The sequence below is a fragment of the Rutilus rutilus genome (genome assembly GCF_951802725.1).
Source record: "Rutilus rutilus genome assembly, chromosome: 9".
NCBI classification, from domain to species: domain Eukaryota; kingdom Metazoa; phylum Chordata; class Actinopteri; order Cypriniformes; family Leuciscidae; genus Rutilus; species Rutilus rutilus.
The window spans coordinates 8,948,730-8,974,673 of NC_140223.1; the positions used below are offsets into that span (position 1 = coordinate 8,948,730).

At 39.4% G+C, this 25,944-nt stretch overlaps 1 protein-coding gene across 1 annotated transcript in view; it reads left to right on the forward strand.

The window, feature by feature from the left end:
• The first annotated feature begins 1,276 nt into the window (after positions 1 to 1,276).
• Positions 1,277 to 25,944, forward strand: part of LOC311296724 (NACHT, LRR and PYD domains-containing protein 3-like) — a 40,437-nt gene continuing 15,769 nt past the window's right edge. Inside the window, exons 1-6 of the mRNA XM_084418602.1 lie at positions 1,277 to 1,618; positions 3,405 to 3,496; positions 4,461 to 4,505; positions 4,832 to 5,197; positions 12,159 to 13,925; positions 14,266 to 14,436. Coding sequence (XP_084274728.1) covers positions 3,459 to 3,496; positions 4,461 to 4,505; positions 4,832 to 5,197; positions 12,159 to 13,925; positions 14,266 to 14,436 — 2,387 coding nt within the window. The 5' untranslated portion in view covers positions 1,277 to 1,618; positions 3,405 to 3,458. The remainder of the gene's footprint in view (positions 1,619 to 3,404; positions 3,497 to 4,460; positions 4,506 to 4,831; positions 5,198 to 12,158; positions 13,926 to 14,265; positions 14,437 to 25,944) is intronic.

The following is a 25,944-nucleotide window of genomic DNA, read 5'->3' on the forward strand; positions in this document are numbered from 1 at the left end:
TAAAGTTGACTTGACTGTAGCCTACGTTGCAGGAAAAATAAATAGCCTACGCAACTACATGCAGAAATGAATTAATCATTAAAGAAAAATAGAAATAAACTTTCAGCTTTGCATCTCCTTTGACATTTCCCCCAAACATTTATTTATGTTTTATATTCTATTATTTTGCATTGATGGGTGCATATTTATTTATTTATTTATTTATCTCCTTGCACATTTATTTATGTATATATTGGGCTACTTATTATTTATTTATATAGGCCTAGGCCTACTTCATATGGAGTTCTTTCATAGCGATACGGTATTTATAATGTGGTATGTTTATTTATAGGCTACGTCTCTTAAGTGGAATAATTTATAAAGCTGAGGGCTATAGGCTTCTAGAGTTAAATAAAGGTAAATTAATAATGACATTAAATAAAGGCATAGCCTACATTTTTTGGTTAGGTTTCTAGAAACAGAAAAATTGAAGAGTCTGTCTAACTGTCATTGCAATACAGTAAAACAAATGAAGCAACTGCATTTAGAAAGAGTATACTTATAATCCTGCTGTAAATACTTCTAGGCAATAAAACAATGATTAATAGAGTTTTTTTTTTAATGAAAAATATAAAACAAAAACAAAAAAACAATAGGCTATTCAAAGAAATACACACCTGACAAAGACTCCTATAAATAATAAGAATAACTGTAGAAGTACAAAACAATCTCGAATCATGACATCTTGTTATATTATCTCACAATTCTTCTGGGCAACTCAACAAAATGCTCTCTGCAAGTGCGTTTAAAAAAATAATAAGAAGAAAAAGCGCGTTCTCTATCCCCAACTAATTACCTTATGCAGTGTCGCCCCGCCCCATACCTACTCTGATCACCTAATTTTCTATCATAGAGGCCTAAAAAAGACGATGGAGCCAATCAGAGTAGGTATGGGGCGGAGCGACACGTGCAGCCACGCCCCGATCTGCAGGCTGCAGCCAGGTCCTTCAGGATTGTTACTGTACTCCTTTGAAGCTGCAATGGTTTAATCCTGCGGTCATAGTCGGAGTTTGGGAGTTATCATTTTAGTGCAGAATGAGTAAAGCTGTTTGTTTAAAAAAAAAAAAAAAGTTGTAAAAGTAATTTTTTTAGGATAATTACATTTTAATGCACAGTGGTCTAAATGCCATAAATGTAAAAATGATTGAGATAGCCATTCAAATAAAAAAAGGAGGGGCTTACTGTTTTTCTGTCACTGTCACACGTTCGTGGAAAGATGTAGGCTAAAAATATTTAAGACAGCTAGCTGTTTTACGATAAATATCTTCATCAACTGACAGTTATAGCCTGTGATTCAAACGACGACAAGAAACGTTTGCATTTTCGACATACGAATGAAAAAGAGTGTGTGCTCATTTAAAATAAAATATTATTTGCAAATAGTTTAAATTGATTACTTAGACCTAGAATGTCTTTTACAATTCTTAATTATGTATTCCCTTAAATACCTGTTAATCGTTTAATTATTTAAAACCAAAATGGGTTTGCCCGACTTTTCACCGAAAGTGAAAGTTCGTTGTTGTCACGGGTCATTTTGTGAATAAAGGAACTGCATCACGTTGTCAAAACAGCAAAAAAAGTGAGTATTAAAGATTATCACTTTATAGGCTCAACAGTATGCGATACGTTTGTTTGTAGTATGCTATGTATTGGTACCTACTACACCGCAGAAAGACGTTTATCTTGTAGTGAGGCCCATTTATGAAAGTATCACCAGTTACGGATCATAATGTCCATAGGAAGCTAGTCATTGTCCATTTAACCTTTGATAAAGTTAATTCTGTTTATTAGAGTAGCCTACTTAATCACATATTTGTGTAGTGTGGGTTATTAAAAATCTTTACAGCTAAATGTAAGCATTTATTGTGCATGAATGATGACAGACAATAAGTTAGTTCACACTTTACCTTTGAACCTTCCCCATTACTTCAACGTGACAAGTTACCAAAAGCTGTGGGAGCAACAGAGTATGCATATCTTTTAAAAAAAATATATATATTAACAAATAAGCAACACTCTCTACAGTTCATCATGTGATAGGCCTAATATACACAGATTTTGTTCTTAGCATATACAGAATTGAACTCTTATGTAAAGTAAAGGCACTACAGCATGACTGTATAAAAACAATCATCAGTCCAATAACTAAAATGAACAAAAAAATAATTAAATAAATAATCGATAGTACACAATTAAAAAATGTCTATGTGCCTGTGTCCGATCTGTTCAGTAACTGAATGCTCCTCGGCACAAATCATGTAATGGCACGTTTGGTTTTTGTTAGGGGCATTCGAAATCTATGTCCAGAGGGGAGGGGGGAAAACTCTGAGCAAAGTGGGTGGGATGAATCATCCAGTATCCTCAGAGCCAAATTGAGGGTATACTGATCTGTGAGATTAGAGAAGCTTTTGACATCAGATCCAGTAATTTTCCTGCCCATTTTAGTCACCTTGTCCAGCATGTTCCTGTTCTGGAAAGAAAGAACATTTCTGCATTTGCTGTACGATTATTTTTGTATAATGGTTACATGATGTTCGCAATGCCTTTTTCCTATATTTCAAGCTAAGTTTACCTCAAAATGCTCACCACAGACTTAACGTTATACCAAAGTTTCACACCACCACTTCAACTAGTAGCTACATTAACAACAAGAACTGCAACAGTTTTTTTTTCTATGCCATCTTCTCAGCAGGTAATGTAGGCTACTGTGAAACATTGAATTTTAATCGCTTAACCACAAATTTGGTCATACCAAGTCGATTCAAGCAACAGGGTGAACACAAAACAACTAACTTATGGTTGTGGTTGATTATTTGGAAAATATGAACAATAAGGTACCATAACAGGAACAGGTGGACAGCTGGTGGTGTTGTTTACAATTATAATTTATAAGTAACTTTAACATGGCTTATTCAGTCATTTCTTAATGACTTCAGGTTACGATTTTTGACATATTTTGACTTACGTCATCCTGTGTCCCTACACAAGTTTTGGGAAGTTTTGAAAACCCCTTCTGCTTGCAGTACAGTCCTTTCAGCAAAATCTTTGTTTACAGTGCTTGTTTTAAAAAATAAAAAATAAACACTTAGTTAAATATAGGCTATTTCTCAGTACTAGTAGACATTTTCAAAACTCTTCAAACTGTCAGTAGGGCTACAACAGCAGAGTCTGAGGATTAATCTGTGGATCAATTCGTCATTGCTTTGATATAAAAAAAAAGTTTTTGAGGAGCATATTTTTCAGATTTTACAGTACACTCTTACATAACACTTTAAAAATTCCATAATATTTACAAAAAGAGAAGTCCTCAACTAATTGTCTAAAATAACACTAATTATTATTATTGTGACTCTGTGTTGGTTTAGTTTTGTGAGTCAGTGTTTTGGTGAAGGTGGAAGATCCAGCTATCCTGCCCCAATATGGATGACACTCAGACATCCAGTGATGAAGAAATCAGGTACTCTTATTAAAGACTTGAAATAGTAAATATTGATACACCAGTAAAATGCCTCAGTGAAGTTAAGTATAAAGATATGCTGGTTTTATATTATAGTATAATTGTATTGTTGTATAGTATTATCTCTCTCTCGTATAGTATTATAAATTGTTTGAGTGCTTCAGGAACAAAAAATTGTAAAATGTTATAATGTTTTGCTGCAACTGTATGCTATATGCAGAATAATTAACTCTGTAATATTAAATTACTGAAAAAGATGTTAATGTGGACATAATGGGAAGCAAGTGGTCCTTGTGTTATGATTGAGATGACAGAGGTAGATCCAAGTGCAACAATTTATTAAACTCAGTCAAAGATTAGATTCAGCATCAACAGATTCAGGGTTAAACAAAGACATGTCGAGAACCAGGCTGGAGATCATGGGCAGGCTGCAGGCAAACGGAATCCAGAAACAGGCAGAGGGTCACTAGGCAGGCTGCGACAATCAGAGAGGTTCAGCAAGGCAAGAGTCAAGACACAGGTAGGCAAGAAAAACCAGGAACGCTCAGACATGCACACAACAGTGAAACAATACTGCACAAAGAGACGCCAGGTTAACAAGCCAGATATAGGTTAACTGATCAGAGTTAAATCAGAACAGGTGATAGTCAATCAGCAGTCAACAATGCATACTAGAAAGCAAGTATGCGAGTCCATAAACATACAAAAGGGGGCGCTGAAACTTGAGTGAGAATAATCCAGAAGGGCTGGCTACCGTCACACCTTGCCATTATTCCATATTTATATGATGTACAGTAAATGTTTATGTTTATAGTATGTGTGTTTTAAATCTAAAATGAACAAACATGAATTAAAACTGTGAAATCTTGGTACATTGTGTGGGAACAGCTAGTACTGATGGTGGACAACAGGTGAACTGGTGTCCATTATAGTGACCCTCACTCTTCTGTTATTCTATTCACAGACAATCATCACTGTCTCTGTCTTTCCATCACAGAAACTTCCACAGGTACAGATAATAGCAGAGCTTGTGTAATGTACAGCATGTTTTTTGCCTGAAATTGGAAATTCTTGTCATTTATATTATGCTATCCCCATATTAAATATAGATTGGAAAGCATATCTTCACACAAATAAATGTTTAAATGTTTTCTCTTGAAAGTGGAAGTGTATGTTTATTCATTTGTTTTGCTAATATTCTATAAGTGTCTGATTTAGTGACATTTTTGTGTCCCTGTATGTTTTGGCCCTAATTAAATAAGTGTTTACAGATTTAAGTGGTTCTTACTAGAGAACTAAATGTTACAGTTTAAATGTTACACTCCTCTCTGACAGTTTAGTCCAGCAGGAATCATCAGACTCACCAGAGCCCAGCTGTGTGTCTATAAGGAGTGACTGGTCTATGGGTCGACCACCAGATTTAAGTGCTGAAAAGAAATCATCAGACTCACCAGAGCCCAGCTGTGTGTCTGTGAAGAGTGACTGTTCTATGGATCGACCACCAGATTTAAGTGCTGAAAAGAAATCATCAGACTCACCAGAGCCCAGCTGTGTGTCTGTGAAGAGTGACTGTTCTATGGATCGACCACCAGATTTAAGTGCTGAAAAGAAATCATCAGACTCTCTAGAGCCCAGCTGTGGGTCTATGAGGAGTATCTGGTTTGGGGATCCACCATCACATTATATCTCATCTGCACTCCGGTACAATATTTCTGCATACATATGGTATCAGTATTATTATTTGCAAACACTAAAGTAAAGCTGCAAAAATTCACTGATGCTCAAGAAGACAAACACAAATTGCCCATTAAGAGCTGGGGATGTAAACTTTTGAAAAGGCGTGAGATGTGTGAATTTTTCATATTTTGTTTAAATGTGCCCGGATGATTTACATAAATAGTAATATAGAATGTTTCCCAGAAAAGAAAAACAAAAATATATAACAATTTAGCCCAATTATTGTATTCCAAAAGTTTTCATCTCTTAATGCATTGTGTTGGCTTCTTAAGAATTAGTGAGTGTTTGCATTTTTTTAAGAGTTGTGTATGAGTCCCTCAATTGTCCTTAGTTTGAAAAGATGGATCTCAAAATCCTAGTCTTTGTTGGAAGAACTCAAATGTGCAGAAGATGCTGAAAAACCAAATAGTTTTCTGAAGAAGTGTTGGCAGTTAAACTGCTCAGGACAAACAAGGGACTCATGAACAACTATCACAAAACTAAAAGACAGCTGTGGATCACCCAAGTAATGACACACAGTATTAAAGGGGTCCTATTATGCTTTTTCACTTTTTCAACTTTAGTTAGTGTGTTATGTTGCTGGTTGAGCATAACAAAATTAAATATCATTAAGTAAGTAAAAGATCTGCTAGGTTACAAAGCTCAAAGTCCACTCCAAAGGAAGATATTTGATTGGTAACACTTTACAATAAGGTTCATTAGTTAACGTTAGTTAATGTATTAACTAACATGAACTAACAATGAGCAATACATTTGGGTTACACTTTTTGGGAAGGTGTCATTGTTACAGTGTAATTAAATATTTAAGTACAGTGTAATATTAATTAACTACATGTACTTACTATAGGGTTATGGTAGGATTAGGGTTTGGTTGAGGGTTAATTGCATGTAATTATGCATAATTTACTGTCATTACATATGGTACTATGGTACTATGCTAAAGTGTTACCTACATTTGTTACTGTATTAGTTAATATTTGTTAATGTAAGTTAATACAAATATTTTTTTCATGTTAGTTAAAGGGATAGTTCACCCAAAAATGAAAATTCTATCATTGTTTACTCACCCTCAAGTTGTTCCAAACCTGTATGAGTTTCTTTGTTCTGCTGAACACAAAGGAAGATATTTGGAAGAATGTTTGTAACCAAACAGATCTCAGTCCCCATTGATTACCATAGTATATATTTTTCCTACTATGGAAGTCAATGGGGACTGAGATCTGTTTGGTTACAAACATTCTTCCAAATATCTTCCTTTGTGTTCAGCAGAACAAAGAAACTCATACAGGTTTGGAACAACTTGAGGGTGAGTAAATGATGACAGAATTTTCATTTTTGGGTGAACTATCCCTTTAACAGTGCATTAACTAATGTTAACAAATACAACCTTTGATTTTAATAATGTATTAGTAAATGTTGGTAATAAATGCTGATGAAGTATTGTTCATTTTTAGTTCATGTTGACTAAGGTAGTTAACTAATGAAACTTATTGTAAAGTGTTACCATTTTATTTAACAGAATTAACATTAAAATATTATAACCTCAACGTTTGTCTGTGTGCTGCACATTTTTACGGTGAGCAGATTCCAGAAGAGAGTACAATGCAGGCTAATGTAATGTTATCGATCCACGTGTGATGATTTGCATACTGAATGCTGATTGGTTGTTAGCTCTCTGTATGAGGGGCAGTTGATATCCAGTAACTACTGAAGTTAGACGCAAATGTGTGTGCTCTTGATTATTTCTTGGTAAGACACTATTTTGAGTGACTGCACAAGAACGATACAGCTAATGAGGCTATACGCACAAAAGCTTTTCCTGAAAAAAAAAAACATAGCCATTGCCATTTTGTCAGGACAATCTGTTGTTTATGGATCACTAATGTAAGTATGTCTTATTATTTGTAGTTGTGTTTTCTTTTTAACAGTTCCAATTAAAAGTTTTATGTAGTTGCTATGATAGCTATGATGTAAACAAAGGGCAAAGCTTTGCCTCCGCTAGCCTGCTAACCAGGGTGCGATTTGTGAAAAAAAACAGAGGGAGGGATGTTTTGAAACATTTTTATTCATAAAAATAAATCATAAGAACATGAACTTCATTCACTGCATTTGCTGCTCTGGACCCTTTTCATTGTTCCTAGCTAGCTAGCTAGAGTTTTCGCGCTGAAAAATTACATAAATATTTGTAGGCTACTTGGTGACATTCTGAAAAGCCATACATGGATCAAAGCTATAATGGAGAGGATCAGATAAATCAGAGCTTAGATTCTCTGCCCGAGCCCAAACTTGACCCGACCCTCGGGCCATATTTATACATATTTCTCGCCACTATCCCCTTGGTCAAGCACTTGTGTTACAAAATGCAACACATCACGTTTCAAGCGCATCGTCTCCTCCACTCGCACGCATCACACCGGGCCCGGGATAATAAACTTTACAAATATTTATTTTGTTTAAAAAATATTCTATATTCTGAAACCTTGTTGAATTAAATTAGAGTTGTAGCCTACTAGGCCTACTCCTCCTAGGCCATCCAAAGTTCATTCTTGTTCATTTTCTGTGTTCATCATTGTTCACTTTTTTTTTTTTTTTTTACGTTTCTTCATTCGGATCCATTTGCGATCCATTTCATTCTGAATAAACAAACAAGGCAGTTTACATGATTTGTCCTTGTTGCATTATTCATTAAGATAATAATTAATAAATGCAGGCACAATTATCCACGAACTTGATAAATGTTGCAGATATGTTTTACTATGCACAAACAAATGCCTTTCAACTTATGTGTGCAAAATTCAGAATTAAATGAATGTGCAGAAATTTGTACAAATAGAGGCCTACTATATGTGTTGTAGCCATTAAATAAGCTCATTTAGTTTCATATTTGTTAAAATATTATAATGTTATTTTTTTCCATCTATGTTGATTATGAAAAGTGAACAGCACAAGTAAGATAGGATGTGCAGTATATTGGGAGACTTGTAGTGGGTCAGACATGATTTTGACCACTTCATTAAGTTTTGTTTTGTAGAAAACCTTTCTTTAAAGTGAATTTCATTTTGTATAAATTGTATCTTAATTTTAATAAATTTTTCATCAACGAATTGCATGTATTTAATAAATAAGAAGCAGTAAATATTTATATAATAAATAATATAGCAGACAATATAATCATGGAGGCGCCGGCGCGGTCACTTGCATTGCACGTTAACTGGAGCGCATCTCATCATAAATTAACCGAAACTCAGTGTATGCCTCACAGAGAATAAAGAAATATTCTAAAGAAATATATCTAAAGAAAGCTTGAAATGTCTTTAAACAAAACAATTCAAAACGAAAAGAAATAGGCAACTCTCTAATGTAATCCATGCACTTCTCCATATTGGCGCGTTCACTATGGAGATGGCGATCGTCAACTTCATCTTTGCTTCATCTCAACTTCCCTGGCGCCCGGTTATAACGGCCCACGTATTAAAAAATGGTCGGGTTTAAATCGGGCTCGGGCTCATAATTACAGTTATTGTGTCGGGCCGGGCCGGGCTCGGACACAACGTGCACGGGCTCGGGTAGGGTCGCGCTTGATTTTTTGGGCCCGATCTAAGCTCTAAGATAAATTAGCCACGATGTCATCTATTGTCTCCGAAGGCTAGCGCTGACAGTGGGTGGTCCATTTCGGATTTTATTGTTCTATCGCACTGACAGTTCACATTACAGCGCTTTACTTTGTTTAATAGGCTAGGCTACTTCTATAGGCTATATCAGCCTCTGCTGAACCACAGATTGATTGCAAAGTTAAACCATCACAGTAGAAACAGTTTTACTGCTGCTGTTAAATTAATAACGTTATCTGTGTTAGTCAATTCGCCTCATTCGCGCGTCCAGTTTGGGACCAACTGGACGCGCGAATGAGGCTTCGCGTCTACCACGCCGCGCGAAACACCTCTAGACGCGCGTAAACGCGTCTTTACATTGAGATCACTCAGGCCAGACACTCAAAAGTGAGTAATCAAAAAACCTTTGCTTTAGCCTCAATTGAGTGAAACACCGTATGTGTAACTTCGGCCATTCTCAGTGGTGTGATTTTCATCGCCCCTTTGGAAAATTATCCATGATTTTGTGATTGATTACTGTTTGTATTATCATAGGTTTCCTACACATATGATTAAATGGATAACATCGTATTTATAATCAGAAACACACACACACAAAAAATACCAATCTGAAACGTCCTGTGAAATCCGTGCTTGCAAAGTCCATACGTGAAATCTGTTCAGCACGATCCTCTTGTTCATTGAGTCTGAATCTGGCTCGAATTGTTTTGACATTGACGCCATCGTTAATATTTACAACTGAGTAGAGCTCACGGTTATGAAGGGGCGTGAACACCAAGCATTGCCAATCACAACACACTGGGCCAGCTAACCAATCACAGCCCATTTCATATTTCAGACAGAGGGCCGCAATCAAAAAAGGCCTGTTCGAGAGAAATTGTGTCACAATTCTGCTAGAGATGGGACCCAAATGCAAATGAGCAGACAAGGGTTTTTTATTAACAAGAATGAAGATAGCAGGGAAAGTGAAGTGTGAACCACAGTTCTAACAGGGCAGAACAGACAACATAACGACAGGCCACTGCTCACTGGGTGACCACTGAGACTGTCAGTAAGATGCATAGACAGTAAAAGAAATGGACACAGCGACCCCATTGGATTCAACGGAGAAAAGTAAAGTCAATTAGAAGCACTCGCTTCCTGATGGCTGAGCGTACTGCGCAGACTCAAACTGAGCTTGACGATGTAGATGTGATGTGAGCAACCCGTCTGTCTTCTAGTAGCTGTGCCAAGAGAAATCTGAATCATTCCCTCCCGAAACTTGCAGAGACGGAGAGTGTGAGTAGGAGGTGTCCATGAGCTAGGAGCAGGAGCAACTTTTGCTAAGTATTCTGATTAATTATTTTGTCATTTTGCCTCCACGTTCCCCCGATTGCCCGCGAGCTTCTCCTCCTGTCCATACGGTAATTTCTCTACTCTCTGGTTATGACGCAATTATTTTTACAAAAACTGCATCTACTGGGCCATAACGTAAGATACAAGGTAATGGAGCCTTTTATACATTGTCGTGTTTCTTTAGAAATAAATAATGGACAAATGCAGTCTTTAAACACCTCAGATGTAAAGTTATTCGCTGTCAAAGTGACACCAAAATGAATGGGAGTCAATGGAATGCTAACAGCAGGTGAGGGTCTGCTAATCAATGGCGGCCCCCGGGGAAGCTTCAGTTTTTTCTGAAACATTGGCCCCCTTGGTAAGATGGCGATAACGTGAATACAGTAGAGACAAGGGTTAGATAGCTGCACCAGTCAGTTAAGAGTCAGTGGCCAGGGAACTCAGGAACACAGGGCAGGAACACACAGAACGACAAGATATAGCAACGATTAAAAGAACCAAAATTAAATTAAGACCAATGAAGAGATAAACAAAAAGTAAAGAAATAAAAATAACTAAAGCAAACAAAATGAAAATAAAGAGTAAAAAACTAAGATCCTAAAAATAAAAATAAAAATAAAAACTGGAATTGCAAGACTTCCACTTATCAGGGAAAATAAGAACAGAAGAAAATAACCAAAAATAAAACAAAAGAGAACACAAACTAAGTTATAATGCACAAGAGCTAAAACGAAGCAAAACAGGACTAGTGAAAAATAAAACAGCAACAAGGATACTCTGATACTGGAAATAATAAAATAAAATAACATAAAAACTAGAGAAAGCGCTGAAATAACTTCAAGAGCATAAACTGGAAAACAACACAAAGTGCACACACAACAAACTAGCAAAGACATGAGGGAAAGAGGCACAATATAAAAGGACCAGAGAACATGAGGATCAGGTGAGCACAGTTAGTGAAAGGAGGACTTAGACCTGGACTAAACAAGGGGGCGTGGCAACAGTAAACAAGGAGGCGGGACACGATGAGCACATGGCAAACACAAACTAAGACAGCCATGTGCTCAAACACAAGACAAACATAGAAACATGAAACAAAGACAACACAGACAAGGCTGGCAGGGCAGAACACAGGCAGAGAGGAGCTGTAATAATGTAAAATATAATGGGTTTTTTGAACAATCAAGCATGAAAACATAGTACACCCCAAAAACAAAATCAAGACTTTGTAAAAGGGCATAATAGGACCCCTTTAAAAATCGAGCATATGTAAAGGGCGGCACTAAATGTTTATGATCTTTCCCTTTTTTTTTAATTATTAACATTTTTCAGATTTGTCAGACTGAGTGGCACAGATGGTAGAGCACTTGACATGTATCTGAGCTATTGAACATGGGGACCCAGGTTATTCCAGCCTGGGTCATGTCCCGATTTCCTTCCTCTTTTTCTCTTTCTATGCATTCCTGTCACTCTACATGACACCATACTATAAGAAAAAAAATGCAAAGAGAAAAAAGTATATTTTAACATTTTGTACATTCTGCAAGGTGTATATCCATACATCAGTGCAACGTGCAAACAACATACAATAATGTCAACAATAACAAAACAATACAAGAGTAGCATGTGTACAGAATATACTAGAAAGAATATAAACTGATCCAATTCTTTCTACATTTTTATTGCTTAGTATTTTGGTGCACAAAACTGTAAAGACTGTAGTAATTTAATCCTCACCTGATTTTACCATAAATTTTATATTGGTAAAGCATCTCCACACATCAGCAGAAACATCACATTGTCGTGTGTTTTTATTGTTTAAATGTGATGTCTGTTGATTTAGAATTTCTGGAGCCAATTAGGCTCTACAATATGAATGTTGTACACAATTATGTAAAGTTGCTCTATTATTGAATTATTGCACATTTGCATTTTTTTTGTCGACTGAAATGTAATAATGTGTTATTTTAATTCTACAGTCGTATATCTAAACTTAGATCAAGTCTGAGGAAGAAGTTTGAGTGTCTTTATGAGGGAACAGCAAAGCAGGGAAACCCAACACTCCTGAATGAGATTTACACAGAGCTCTACATCACAGAGAGTGAGAGTGGAGAGATCAGTAATGAACATGAGGTGAGACAGATTGAGACACAATCCAGAAGAGCAGCAACAGAGGACATACCGATCAAATGCACAGACATCTTTAGACCTTTACCTGGACAAGACAAACCCATCAGAACTGTGCTGACAAAGGGAGTCGCTGGCATTGGAAAAACAGTCTCTGTGCAGAAGTTCATCCTGGACTGGGCTGAAGAGAAAGAGAATCAGGACGTCCAGCTCATATTTCCACTTCCTTTCAGAGAGATCAATCTGATGAAGGACAAAACACTCAGTCTTTCAGAGCTTCTTCATGTCTTTTTCCCTGAAACTAAAGAAATGGAAATATCCAGTGACAAATATAAAGTGATGTTCATCTTTGATGGTCTGGACGAGTGTCGTCTGTCTCTGGATTTTCAGAGCGATGTGAGGTTGTGTGATGTAAGTGAATCAGCCTCAGCGGACGTGCTGCTGATGAACCTCATTGTGGGGAATCTGCTTCCCTCGTCTCTCATCTGGATCACCTCCAGACCAGCAGCAGCCGATCTCGTCCCCTCTGAGTGTGTCCATCGAGTGACAGAGGTACGAGGCTTCAATGATCCACAGAAGGAGGAATACTTCAGGAAGAGAATCAGAGATCAGAGTCTGGCCAATACAATCATCACACACCTGAAGTCATCAAGGAGCCTCTTCATCATGTGCCACATCCCAGTGTTCTGCTGGATCTCAGCCACTGTTCTGGAGAAGATGTTGACCGAAGCAGAGAGAGGAGAGATTCCCAAGACTCTCACTCAGATGTACACACACTTCCTGATGGCACAGATTAGCATCAAACATGAGAAGGACTATGAGAAGAACCTGACAGATGAAGACCTGATCCTCAAACTGGGGAAAGTGGCTTTTCAGCAGCTTGTGAAAGGCAATGTGATCTTCTATGAGGAAGACCTGAGAGAGTGTGGCATTGATGTGACAGAAGCATCAGTTTACTCAGGATTGTGCTCTCAGATCTTCAGAGAGGAGTTTGGCTGGCATCAGGGGAAAGTCTTCTGCTTTGTTCATCTGAGCGTTCAGGAACATCTAGCGGCTCTATATGTGCACCTCTCCTTCACAAAAAACAGCTCACGGGTTTTCTCTAGGGAGTTTCCTGACATATCTATGTTTCTGAAGTATACTTTATCAGATATACATCAGAGAGCTGTGGATGAGGCTCTAAAGAGTAAAAATGGACATCTGGATCTTTTCCTGCGGTTTCTTATGGGTCTGTCAGTGGAGTCTCATCAAATTCTTCTACAAAGACTAATGAAACAGACAAGTAGATCTGACAGCAATGAGGAAACAGTTGAGTACATCAAGAAGAAGATCAGGACCATTGACTCTCCAGAGAAATCCATCAATCTGTTCCACTGTCTGAATGAACTGGGTGATTGTTCACTAGTGGAGGAAATACAACATTATCTGAAATCTGGAAGAATAAATGAAGCCAAACTCTCTTCATCTCAGTGGTCAGCTGTAGTCTTTGTGTTGATGACATCAGAGAAGAAGCTGGACAAGTTTGATATTAATGATTTTGTTGGAAAAGACAATAAAACTGAACAACTAAAGGTTCTTCAGAGGCTTCTTCCTGTGATTAAAGAATCCAGATCAGTTCAGTAAGTATCTCTGAGAACAATCACTTCACTGTTAAAACATTAAGAAAATAAAAGTTCATAAATGTCCAGTGCTGCACATGCTGTCTAGAGTTTAGTCGTCATATGTTTTCAGGTATCAGTTATTAAAATGTTTTTGCAAATAAAAAAGGAATTTAAATATTTGTCATTTTTTAAACCAATGACATTGTGCAATAAGGAAATATTATTTATCTTTCTTTCTTAATTGATCCATCAAACATATAGATTTTTGCTTTAAGTTTGTACTTTCTCTTTAATAATGGATTCACTGTTAAACTGATCTGATCTGAAAGATTGAAGAGTGTGTCATTGTTCTCTACAGGTTGAGGAGTTGTGATCTCACAGATGAAGGTTGTGCTGCTCTGACTTCAGCTCTGAGATCAAACCCCTCACACCTGAGACTACTGGATCTGTCATATAATAAAATATCAAATTCGGTGAAGCTTCTCTCTCCTGTACTGGAGGATTCTCGCTGTAAACTGGAGATACTGAGGTAAGATCATCTCTCCGATATTCACATATATCTTTGTCCTCGGTAAGAAGTGTCCTTTATTGTAATTTTTAGGGCTGTTCTTTAAATAAACTAAATCTCTAAAAACAGAAGGTGAATTTCATTTTATTCATCTCCAATCCATCACATGACATGTTGCTCTTGTTTTTGACCCACCAAACATTTACTGAAGCTTCATTTACTTTTTAAGGCCCTGTCCAAACGAACACGGGTATTTTCAAAACAGCAGATCTTTCTATGCGTTATGTGTGTGAGAGGAATTACGAGCCGAGCACGTTACGAGCACCTCCCGATAATGTATAAACGTTTAAAAAATTCGGGGAGTCGGCCCTACTTTCCCCAGTGTATAGGGTATCCCCTATTGCCAAATCATACACAACCATGTCACAGGCTATCGATGAGGCTATAGCTCAGTGGCTGCAACCATACAGTATGCGCATAGACTGTCACGCACACACACACACACACACACACACACACACACATGCCTCTCTCTCTTTCTCTCAAGTTATTTATGTTGAAAGGAATGGTTACTGTTCTCTGCTTTTCAACAAATCATTTGCACACACATTTCTGTAATTTTTCTATCTGAAGTTATAGCTGCCTGCAACTCTGGTCTCTGTGTTTAGTGCAAAAGCTCACGATTGCCACCGGCTCAGGATAAAATGATATGTATACCATTTACCAGCTGCTTTGACGCATTATCAGGTTAACTGACTTATAATGTGTGCAATATCTCACAACCTCCTGAGTCTCTGAATTCGCACCGTGTACGCCCGCCTTTAGAGTCCAAATATTAGTTCCTCAAATGTCAACATCACAATGTGAAATATTACCATAATGCCTGCCCAAAGGCATACGCAAAGAAAGAAGATGAGACTTCAGGGAATTTTAATGTTGTCGTCATGCCGTGGAGACTCTTTCAGATGTTAAGCCAGGTACAATTTTGGCCATGATTTGGCTGTCAGGGACAATTTTGCAAAACCTAAAAGTTTCCTCTGATCCTAGGCCAAAAACTGAAGTTTTTGACTGTTAGTTTGACATGTTCACTGACAGCCGATTAATGACCATTGCGATCGAATTTTACCTCCGATGAAATTCTGGCAGTGTCAGAAGACTTGACTCACAGTCCCTCAGTGTGACTTCTACAACGACCATCAAATTGTCTTTGTTTTTTTAAGACAAGCTATGATCAAAATTAATGTTTAAGATTTCTTTGTAGCCACCATTTCAATCCAGCGTGTAATGCAGCTCACATCACCGAATGTGTCATTGATTGATGATGTAAAATTCTGGACAAGTTCTTGCGTGCATCCGTTTTTAACATTTCCACTCTAATTATGCTTTTAAACGAAAGTTTGCTGTTGCGTTATGTATTCACAATAACAAACCAGGAATCTCGTGTTACTCAGAATAACTCTTTACTCAGGAACTGACATCATAATACTGTCTCCACTTATATCCCCGTACTACAACAGACCCCTTACAGCTAGTTCCCATTACAGAACACCTCCCCCTTTTAAGAAAGGAAGGACGTTTTTTTTCCAATTGGAATATATTGGATACCTCTTTGAAAAACCTTTAAACTTTCAGTTACAGGCTCCTAGAGATGACCACAACTGGCTTCCATGTTCCATCTGCCTGCTTTTGGTTCAGTACACCCCCCAAGCCAAAGGATGAGGCGTCAGCGGAAACACGTCTCTGCTTTTGGGGAGTATGATGCCAACACACGCTGTGAACTCAGTTCTGATTTTAATTTCTTAAAAGCCTCCTTTTGTGGTGATCCCCAGCACCATTCATTTTTTTCGCTGAGCAGATCTTTGAGTGGGCGGGTGTAAGATGCAAGGTGGGGTAAAAACTTACCCAGGTAATTAGCCATTCCCATCACTCTCCTTACTCCATCCACTCCAGTTGGTTCAGGCATCTCCAAGATCGCCCTGACTTTATCTGGATCTGGTGCCACACCGTCTGCCCCCATTCGGTGCCCCAGAAACATCATGTTGTCAGTTGCAAACACACATTTCTCGTTTAAAGTCAAACCGTCGTCTCTCAGTCTCTTAAGGACCCGATGCAGTCTCTCATTATGCTGCTGCATGTCCTTTACAAAGACTAAAATGTCGTCAGCATGACACACAACTCCTTCACAATCTTCCAGCATTTGTGACATGCGACGTTGAAAGTGCTCTGGGGCTGATGAGATTCCGAATGGTAGACGGTTGAACGCATATCTCCCGAATGGGGTGATAAATGTAGTCAAAAGTGAACTGTCCTTTGACAATGGAATTTGCCAGAAGCTAGAAGTAGCGTCCAGCTTTGTGAATATTTTGGCCCCGGCAAGCATTGCAAGTGTCTGCTCTACAGCAGGGAGGATGTGACGTTCTCTCCGCACCCACTTATTTAGGTGCGTCAAATCCACACACAACCGTATCTTTCCTTGAGCCTTGGGTACTACCAACAAGCCCGCACACCATGGAGTGGGCTGAGTCACTTTAGAAATCACTCCCATATCCTCCATGCGTTTTAAAGCAGGGACATGCAGTTTTGGGAATTTCTTCGCTGTATTCTCGCTTTTTGCTCGCAGGTTTCTCTATAGAGCTCCGAAAAACTGTCTAAAAACTCGTTGGCGACTCCCAGATACCAGAGGCTATAGATCAACGACATCAAAGCAGATGGGACATTCTTTAAAACGTCTTCTTCATTCGGGTTCGAACAGCATGAGGGAGCGCAATAATGACAGAATTTTAGCAGATTTTTTTGCCGTAAAGCAATTCGTTACATCGCGAGACCTGATATCACGCAATACTTCCTGACGGCCCGCCGGCCCAAAGTTGCAAGGGTGGTTTTTCGGCTCACAGGAGCTTGGGGGGTGCGAGACAACCACCATTCAACCCGAAAAAAGTCATATAACTATTCCAATGACTCCGAAGCTGTTCAATTAAGGTAAAAAAGTTACTTAGTTCACCTTTAACTCTGCTTGCACCTTATCTCTCATCGGCAGTGGCACACGGCCTGGAGAAGACAGAGTATATGGGACCGCAGCTGTCTCCAACTCGATTTTATATGGCTCTTTTAATTTGCCTAAGCCAGAGAACACTGAGGGGTATTCTGCTATAATGTCCTCTTGCTGCTCTTGTACAGTGTGGAGACGCTGTATTAGTGTGAGGGCTTCGATTGCAGGCAGCCCTAATAAGGGCTTGGACAGTCCAGCAACTACATAAATATCTTGTTCTGTAGTTTTAGGCCCCGTTTACACGATGGGAAAACGCAGATATTTCCATGCGTTTTGGCCTGTCATTTACACGAAAACGCCGTTTTTATCCAAGAAAACGATTATTTCTAAAAACTCCGGCCAAAGTGGAGATTTCTGAAAACGCCGGTTATGTGTTGCCGTGTCAACTGGGAGAAACGGGGTTTTAGGTTCTCAAACGTTACAATATGCGCCAGAAAATGCTTACGTCATGTGAGCGCCCTATGTTTAGAGTTTGTTTGGCTACTATTTGATCATGGATGCTGTTAAGGTGGTACTCATTTTTACTTTTGTGCAAACGGTTTTGGCCTGTTTGCATTTGGTTCGCTGTCTGTCCGCACAAACGTTGTCGATTTTGAGGATTCTGATTGGCTTGCATGGCTTTATCCTTCTCCCTACACTGCCGCCCATAGGTTTGGCATAATTATGATGTTGCTCGACGGCGTATTTATGCGGGTTGATGTAAACGACAACTTTTTTGAAAATGATGTTGTGTGCACGATGTTATTTTTGAAAACGGAGGGGGAGAAATATTCGTTTCTCTAAATACCCGGCTATGTGTAAATGTGGCCTTATTCTTGATGCTTAGTCGCCCTTTAAACCGTCCCTTTACATCCAGCCTTTGATTGCCTGGTCCGAACAGCACTTTGCCAGGTGGCTGCAACTCCCCATATTTCTCAATGGAGAAACTGCTGTTTGGAATCGCTGTGACAGCAGCACCTGTGTCCAATTTGAAAACCGTGTTTTCCTCATTCAGCACAATCAGTTCATTCCATCCATCAGTTCCTTGTTTATACACCTCTCTAAGAAAAGCAAAATCACCATCCTCATAACTCTCTGACTGCCCCTCTGTTATGTTATGGACCCCGGTGTTCAGTCTTAATTTTAAGTGGCTTTTGTGATCTCCTTTCCTTCTTGTGTATAGCCTCAACATGTTCTATTGGCTGCTCTGCTCCGCGCAGTATTGGCTGTTTTTGTCTCACTCTTGTTATTGCTTTCTCTAGCGTCAAATCAGCATCCAGCTGTAAACTTTCTGACAACTTGGCATCGCGTATGCCGACCATGATCCGGTCTCGTATCAGATCTTCCGTCAGAGCACCAAAATCACATTGCTCAGCGAGTGAATGAACAGCTTTAATAAATGATTCAATGCTCTCTCCTGGCTTTTGATTGCGCTTGTTGATTTGCGCTCGTTCAAAAATAACATTCCTCTTGCTAACGCAATGTTTGCTAAAAGCCTCCGTAACGGCAGCATATGATTTCTTCTGAGCATCAGTCAATGGTAACACATACAGTATATCTTCGGCATCATCTCCAGCCGCATACATGAAAGTGTTCACCTGATATTCCTCTGTCTGTTTATCCAAACCGGATGCGATTCTGTAGCGCTTGAAACGCTTCATCCATCTCGGCCATTCCGTTGTATTGGTAAAGTCGAACTTGCCGGGCAGAGCTAGCTGTGAGGCTAACATCGGTGGGGCTGGCGCTTCTCTATCCATCTTCCCCTTATGTCACCGGTATACTCCCTTTTGTGGGTTATTTTTTTCCTTTTTAGGTTCAGTTCGCTTCTGACACTATGTTGCGTTATGTATTCACAATAACAAACCAGGAATCTTGTGTTACTCAGAATAACTCTTTACTCAGGAACTGACATCATAATACTGTGTCCCCACTTATATCCCCGTACTACAACAGACCCCGCCCTTACAGCTAGTTCCCATTACAGAACATTTGCCTCGGGTAGATTAACAAAAATACCCTAGGCTAGGATGCATTTTGGCGAGAGTTACGCATTAAAAATGCCTCTTGACTGTCGTACAGTCTGACATTAATGACAACTGAGATCTGAAAGCTGTTCCTGAGCAGTACAACCCAAATGTTTGCTTGCGCACAGCGCATTTTACAGAGGACAGCTTCCTGAACCTGGGAGAGTACAAAGACTACTTACCATTGTGAAATGTCCTGTCGTGCCATGCTCAAGTCGTGCTTGCAAAGTTGATTCTTGCAAAGTCGTGCTTGCAAAGTTGATTCTGAATGATCGGTTGTGCAAAATGATACGGTACACCGACAATATTGTTACCTGTGTTTACAATTGCTTAAAGCCTTGGATGCGGAAGCTTGTGATTATGGCCGTTACATTTCTGACACACGCTTGAGGTATTTGGCCAATCACAACACAATGGGTCTTCTGGCCGATTCAGAGCACTCTCACCTTTTCAGAAGGAGGGACTTTGTAGAAAACAGAGCGTTTCAGACAAGCTGGGAATAGAGGAGCAGCAATAATGTACAGTATGTGTAAAATAATGTTAACCTATTTTATTACAATGAATAACAAAATAATGAAATTTTAAAATAACATCATATGAACCCTTTAAATTAGCAACAAGTTTAAAAACACATTGATTAAGGCAGTGGTCTTCACTATTTTTTTCTTTCATGAGAGCCACACTGATAGGACAAAGTCAATAGGACAGCCACTTTTACCACAAAGTATCAAAAGCTTCCCTTTCAAAAGCTACACTCAATGCTGCGCTTGATTCAGCGCATATGGGAACGCTTTCGTGCATGACCAGCTGGGAATACGTGTGTGCAACACGTGAATGGAATTGGCTTTTAACTTTTATAGCCTCGGACAGTGACATCATCGGAATGTGTACGCATCAGAGGCTATAATTAGATGTGCCACAGGTGCAGCGGCAGGTCTTTTGTCTTCAGACCATACTGTGTGTGTGTGTGTGTGTGTGTGTGTGTGTGTGTGTGATATTCAGCTCTGAAAAAAACTAGTTTGTTTATGCAGGCAGTGTGCAGAGAATCCTTTCTCTTTTCATCTTCACTCTGTCTTACAAGAGAGAGAAAAAGAAAAAAAAAGAAAGAAAAGAAATATGAGCGATCCACAATACAAACGGTGTGTCCCTCCGTGTCCACGCCCTATGGCTGAAATCAACACACACCAATACTGTTTTGTATGTTTGGGGGAAGAGCATTCTGCATAAAATTCATTTGTTAAATATTTAAGTATGTTGTGGCCAATTTCTTAAACATCATCACTGCGTAAGAGACACTGAGTCAAATTCTCTTTAAAGTAATTTATTATCTTGCAAGAGAAGGTCAGACAGTCATACAGAAATTCAGAGTGTAAGACCAGGAGGAGGAGATGTGCGACACCTTTTATATTCTTTACCAAGGTCTCCTTCAGCTGTTGCTTTTCCTAGTAGTTTTCCATTAACTTGGGCACACTTTTGCACATGCTCCTATTCATCACTACTTCTGGCACTGGGACCAACAAATTTAGATGCATCCTGACCTCTAAGGTCAGAAGAAGAAGAAGAAGAAACCTTTATTTATCCCACAATGGGGAAATTCGATTGAGGAGAAAAATACAGCATGACATGAGGAGAGATGAGGAGAAAAAAAGGCAACCCCCAGACTATGCTCCTGTAAGGAGTACAGTTTGGGAACAGTAAAAAAACACCTCAGCAACATTAGCACATAATCAGTACACAACATGAACACACAAGACTTGCAACAGGGGAGGGGAGGGGAGGGGAGGGGAGGGGAGGGGAGGGGAGGGGAGGGGAGGGGGGAATGGAGGTAACCCAGCACAGGCAAGCAGCCATCCGGTCCTGCAGCCATTCTCGGCGCTGGTCAGACCCGCTTGTCGGTCTGGGGGTACAAAGCGTTGAAGGCGAGGGATGGGGGGTGGGGGTGGGGGTGGGGGTGGGGGAGGGTGATTGCATATCTGTATATATGTAAGAGTTCGTGTATGTGTAGGCCTGGAGAGTCGCTACGCCTGGCATCATAATCTAGGTGCCTCAGTCCGCAGGCTGTCATAGCGATACACAGCAGTTGCCATGGAGTCAACCTTGATCAGGTCCCAGACAGAGTCAACAATCAGCAGGTGTCAGTGGGAACTGGGGGAAGGAACGCAAGAGCGTCTCGCTGTAGTGATCTTCCGGGGGAGTTGTTGTTCCAACAGCAACCAAGGCCAAGGCCAGTGCTGGTAGAGGGGGGCCGAAAGCAGATAAAATAGGGATTGTTTGGTCTTGGGACGAGTAGCCGCATTCCAATTTACACAGCTCCTGGTCCATTTGGGTCTCCGTAACGATCCATTTGCCTTTGCAAAGCTGTAAGCTTCTCCATGATGTTATCCATATTGTGGTTCATAGTCACAGTCTGAGTGCTGACAGCTCTGCCCACTGCTTCAATCATGACGGGCAGCCTTGTGGGGCTTTGGACAGCTGTCACCATCTTCTTAATTCCTCGATAAACCTAATCCAATCAGCAAAAGACCTGTTATCATGGTTCTGAATAGGTAGATATCTTCAATGTCCTCCACGGAAAGAGCCGCCAGACAAACAACCCGCCACCTCTCCCACGCGTCCATCGTGTAGCCAGCTGCGAACATTCCGGCAGGGCAGTCAGGTTCCCCTGAACCCAAGCTTCTCGTCGAGAAGATGGTGTCAATTGCATTGAGAGACCAGTTGATCAAATCCATAATTTCTTAGTTTGGAGAGCAGTGCGGAGAGAGTCTCTCAAAGTACAAGACAGTAGACTAGACGAGACGAGAGGAGCAAAGCAGGGGAGGTAAGAGAGAGGAGGGGAAGAAAATGCGACCGCCTTCGTTGAGAGCCAAGGGAGGTAGAAGGTCCCTCTTCAGCTATCCCCATCCTGTCTCACTCTTCACGTATACAGGTCTGCAAACATATTTATATACCTGTTCAAATACCACAATACAGATATAGAAACATGTGACTCACATTACAAGCTTTTCTAACATGTCTATTAAAATCAATGAAAATCAAATTTTCTATTACAAGAACAACTTCAGTAATTATTTTTGTTGAATCCTCTGTTGACCTGTTATGATTAAATGTACAATACAATGAACTGTATTTGAGTTGTACTTGTTGAGTATAAAAATAGTATAGATAAAAGTTTACAAGAAATGTGTTTTTTTTTTTTTTTTGAGTTACAAAAAATAAAATAATTCACAATCATGAAGTAAGCTTTATAATTATGACCTTTACCTTTTCAATAATTTAACCACACTTTGAATATCAGGTATTGATTAATTCAATTAAAATTTCTATAGGACTTTTCACAATTTTGCATGGTTGCAAAGCAGCTTTACATAGCCTACATACACTCACCTAAAGCAGTGGTTCCCAAACCTGTCCTGAAGGACCCCCAACACTGCACGTTTTCTTTGTCTCCCTAATCAAACACACCTGATTCAACTCATCAGCTCATTAACCCATGTGATAATGAGCTGATGAGTTGAATCTGGTGTGTTTGATTAGGGATACAAAGAAAACGTGCAGTGTTGGGGGTCCTTCAGGACAGGTTTGGGAACCACTGACCTAAAGGATTATTAGGAACACCTGTTCAATTTCTCATTAATGCAATTATCTAATCAATCAATCACATGGCAGTTGCTTCAATGCATTTAGGGGTGTGGTCCTGGTCAAGACAATCTCCTGAACTCCAAACTGAATGTCAGAATGGGAAAGAAAGGTGATTTAAGCAATTTTGAGTGTGGCATGGTTGTTGGTGCCAGACGGGCCGGTCTGAGTATTTCACAATCTGCTCAGTTACTGGGATTTTCACGCACAACCATTTCTAGGGTTTACAAAGAATGGTGTGAAAAGGGAAAAACATCCAGTATACAGCATTCCTGTGGGCGAAAATGCCTTGTTGATGCTAGAGGTCAGAGGAGAATGGGCCGACTGATTCAAGCTGATAGAAGAGCAACTTTGACTGAAATAACCACTCGTTACAACCGAGGTGTGCAGCAAAGCATTTGTGAAGCCACAACACGCACAACCTTGAGGCGGATGGGCTACAACAGCAGAAGACCCCACCGGGTACCACTCATCTCCACTACAAATAGGAAAAAGAGGCTACAATTTGCACGAGCTCACCAAAATTGGACAGTTGAAGACTGGAAAAATGTTGCCTGGTCTGATGAGTCTCGATTTCTGTTGAGACATTCAGATGGTAGAGTCAGAATTTGGCGTAAACAGAATGAGAACATGGATCCATCATGCCTTGTTACCACTGTGCAGGCTGCTGGTGGTGGTGTAATGGTGTGGGGGATGTTTTCTTGGCACACTTTAGGCCCCTTAGTGCCAATTGGGCATCGTTTAAATGCCACGGCCTACCTGAGCATTGTTTCTGACCATGTCCATCCCTTTATGACCACCATGTACCCATCCTCTGATGGTAATGCACCATGTCCCAAAGCTCGAATCATTTCAAATTGGTTTCTTGAACATGACAATGAGTTCACTGTACTAAAATGGCCCCCACAGTCACCAGATCTCAACCCAATAGAGCATCTTTGGGATGTGGTGGAACGGGAGCTTCGTGCCCTGGATGTGCATCCCACAAATCTCCATCAACTGCAAGATGCTATCCTATCAATATGGGCCAACATTTCTAAAGAATGCTTTCAGCACCTTGTTGAATCAATGCCACGTAGAATTAAGGCAGTTCTGAAGGCGAAAGGGGGTCAAACACAGTATTAGTATGGTGTTCCTAATAATCCTTTAGGTGAGTGTATAGTAAGTAGTTAAAAAAGTAAAGATATGTAATCATGATAAATAAAGAAAAAAACATATAGTTAGTTTGAAATGGTAAAAGAAATTAAATGACTTGATCAGAAGTTTTATTACTTTAGTTTATTCCTAATACACTTCAGTGCACCTACCGTAATACACTTTTCAATTACTTTAATTGCCCGTAATTGCAGCCCTAACTGCAGCCCTTTGAGCTGTCAAAATATAATGAATTATTAAACGAATTATTAAAATTATCCTGACCAGTCCTCAAAAATTACACAAAAAGTTAAAATGTCAAATAAATACAGAAATGTTGACTGCATGAAAAATAACAATGTAAAATGTATTGAAATAATTTCAATCCACAGCATAATGCGAGACCGTCAAACCGGCAAATAATTTCTTTGCGTTTTGCATCAGGAGCCGTTATGCAGTGCATTGAGAGTTGAAGCCCGCAGAGACAATCGGCAGAGAAATGTTACGGATGGTTTTATTCCATCAGCACGTACCGAAACTCAAGCAGTTCTGCACGTTCACATTCTTCCACCAACAAACGTAATTGTCTGTGTTTCAGTGTGTGCGGATGAAATAAAACTAATGTTATGCCGGTTTATGCAATTGCTGCAGCGTTAATGACTGATCATGTCAGGAGGGAAGCAAAACATTCTGCAGATTATAGGCTATTTAATGTTGTGTCTGCTGGCTTTATTTTTTCAACAGCTTCAAGTTAAACGCAATTTCATGTCCTATACAGGCTGTTTCACGTTTATTTTCACACACTGCTTTCTGCGCCTATATTGAGACTTTTCTCAGCGATTCACAGCCTTTAAATCCATATTATTTGTCCTGTCATTGATGGAAAAATGTGACAAATTCAGTCTTTCGGGCCATCTGGTTTCGCTCCCTCGCTCCCTGGGGAGTCATAAACACCTCAGGGGAATCAGGATGCCCCAGACTTCTGGCTCCGCTCCGTAATTTACATCCAGGAGTTTAAGGATTAAAGTTTCGGGTTTCATAAGGAATGTGCATTGTTTTAGATTCAACAAGCCATGATTCATTAATTCAGAACCAATGAATGAAATCTGCTCATACGCTACACTGGTTTTCTCAGGAGGTCTCCCATCCAGGTACTAACCAAGCTCAACCCTGCTTAGCTTCAGTGAGCAACCATTCTTGGGCTACAGGGTGATATGGCTGCTGGTGGGGAATAATGTATAGTGATAGGGAATATAAAGTATAGGGAATTTATAACAGAAACTAAAGAAAGAAAGCAACTCAGACTCAAAGGTAAATGTTATTTACTAGGGATTGTTATTAAGAAAAAAAATTAATTGAATTGAATCTTTTGACAAATAAAATAATATTAATAAACAATAAACAGCAAAAATAAACAGTAGAATAAACAATTTACACCTCAGTTCAATTTGGAAATTTAGATTTCAAGATCAAGTTCACAATTCAAAATCAGTGTCCAGAGTAACAAAAAAAAAAAAAATCGGATTCAATGTTCAGATGTCACTGAATATTTTTAGTTCAGTTCAATATGAAAAATCCAATGATTGATCCAGGGGAAATCCAGAAAAAATAAAGAAAAAAAATAGCACAGTTCAAGGTGAGTATATTTTGTCCTACCAGTTCAGCAAAACGATAGTTTTTTAATTTCCAGGTACGATCAAGCAGACG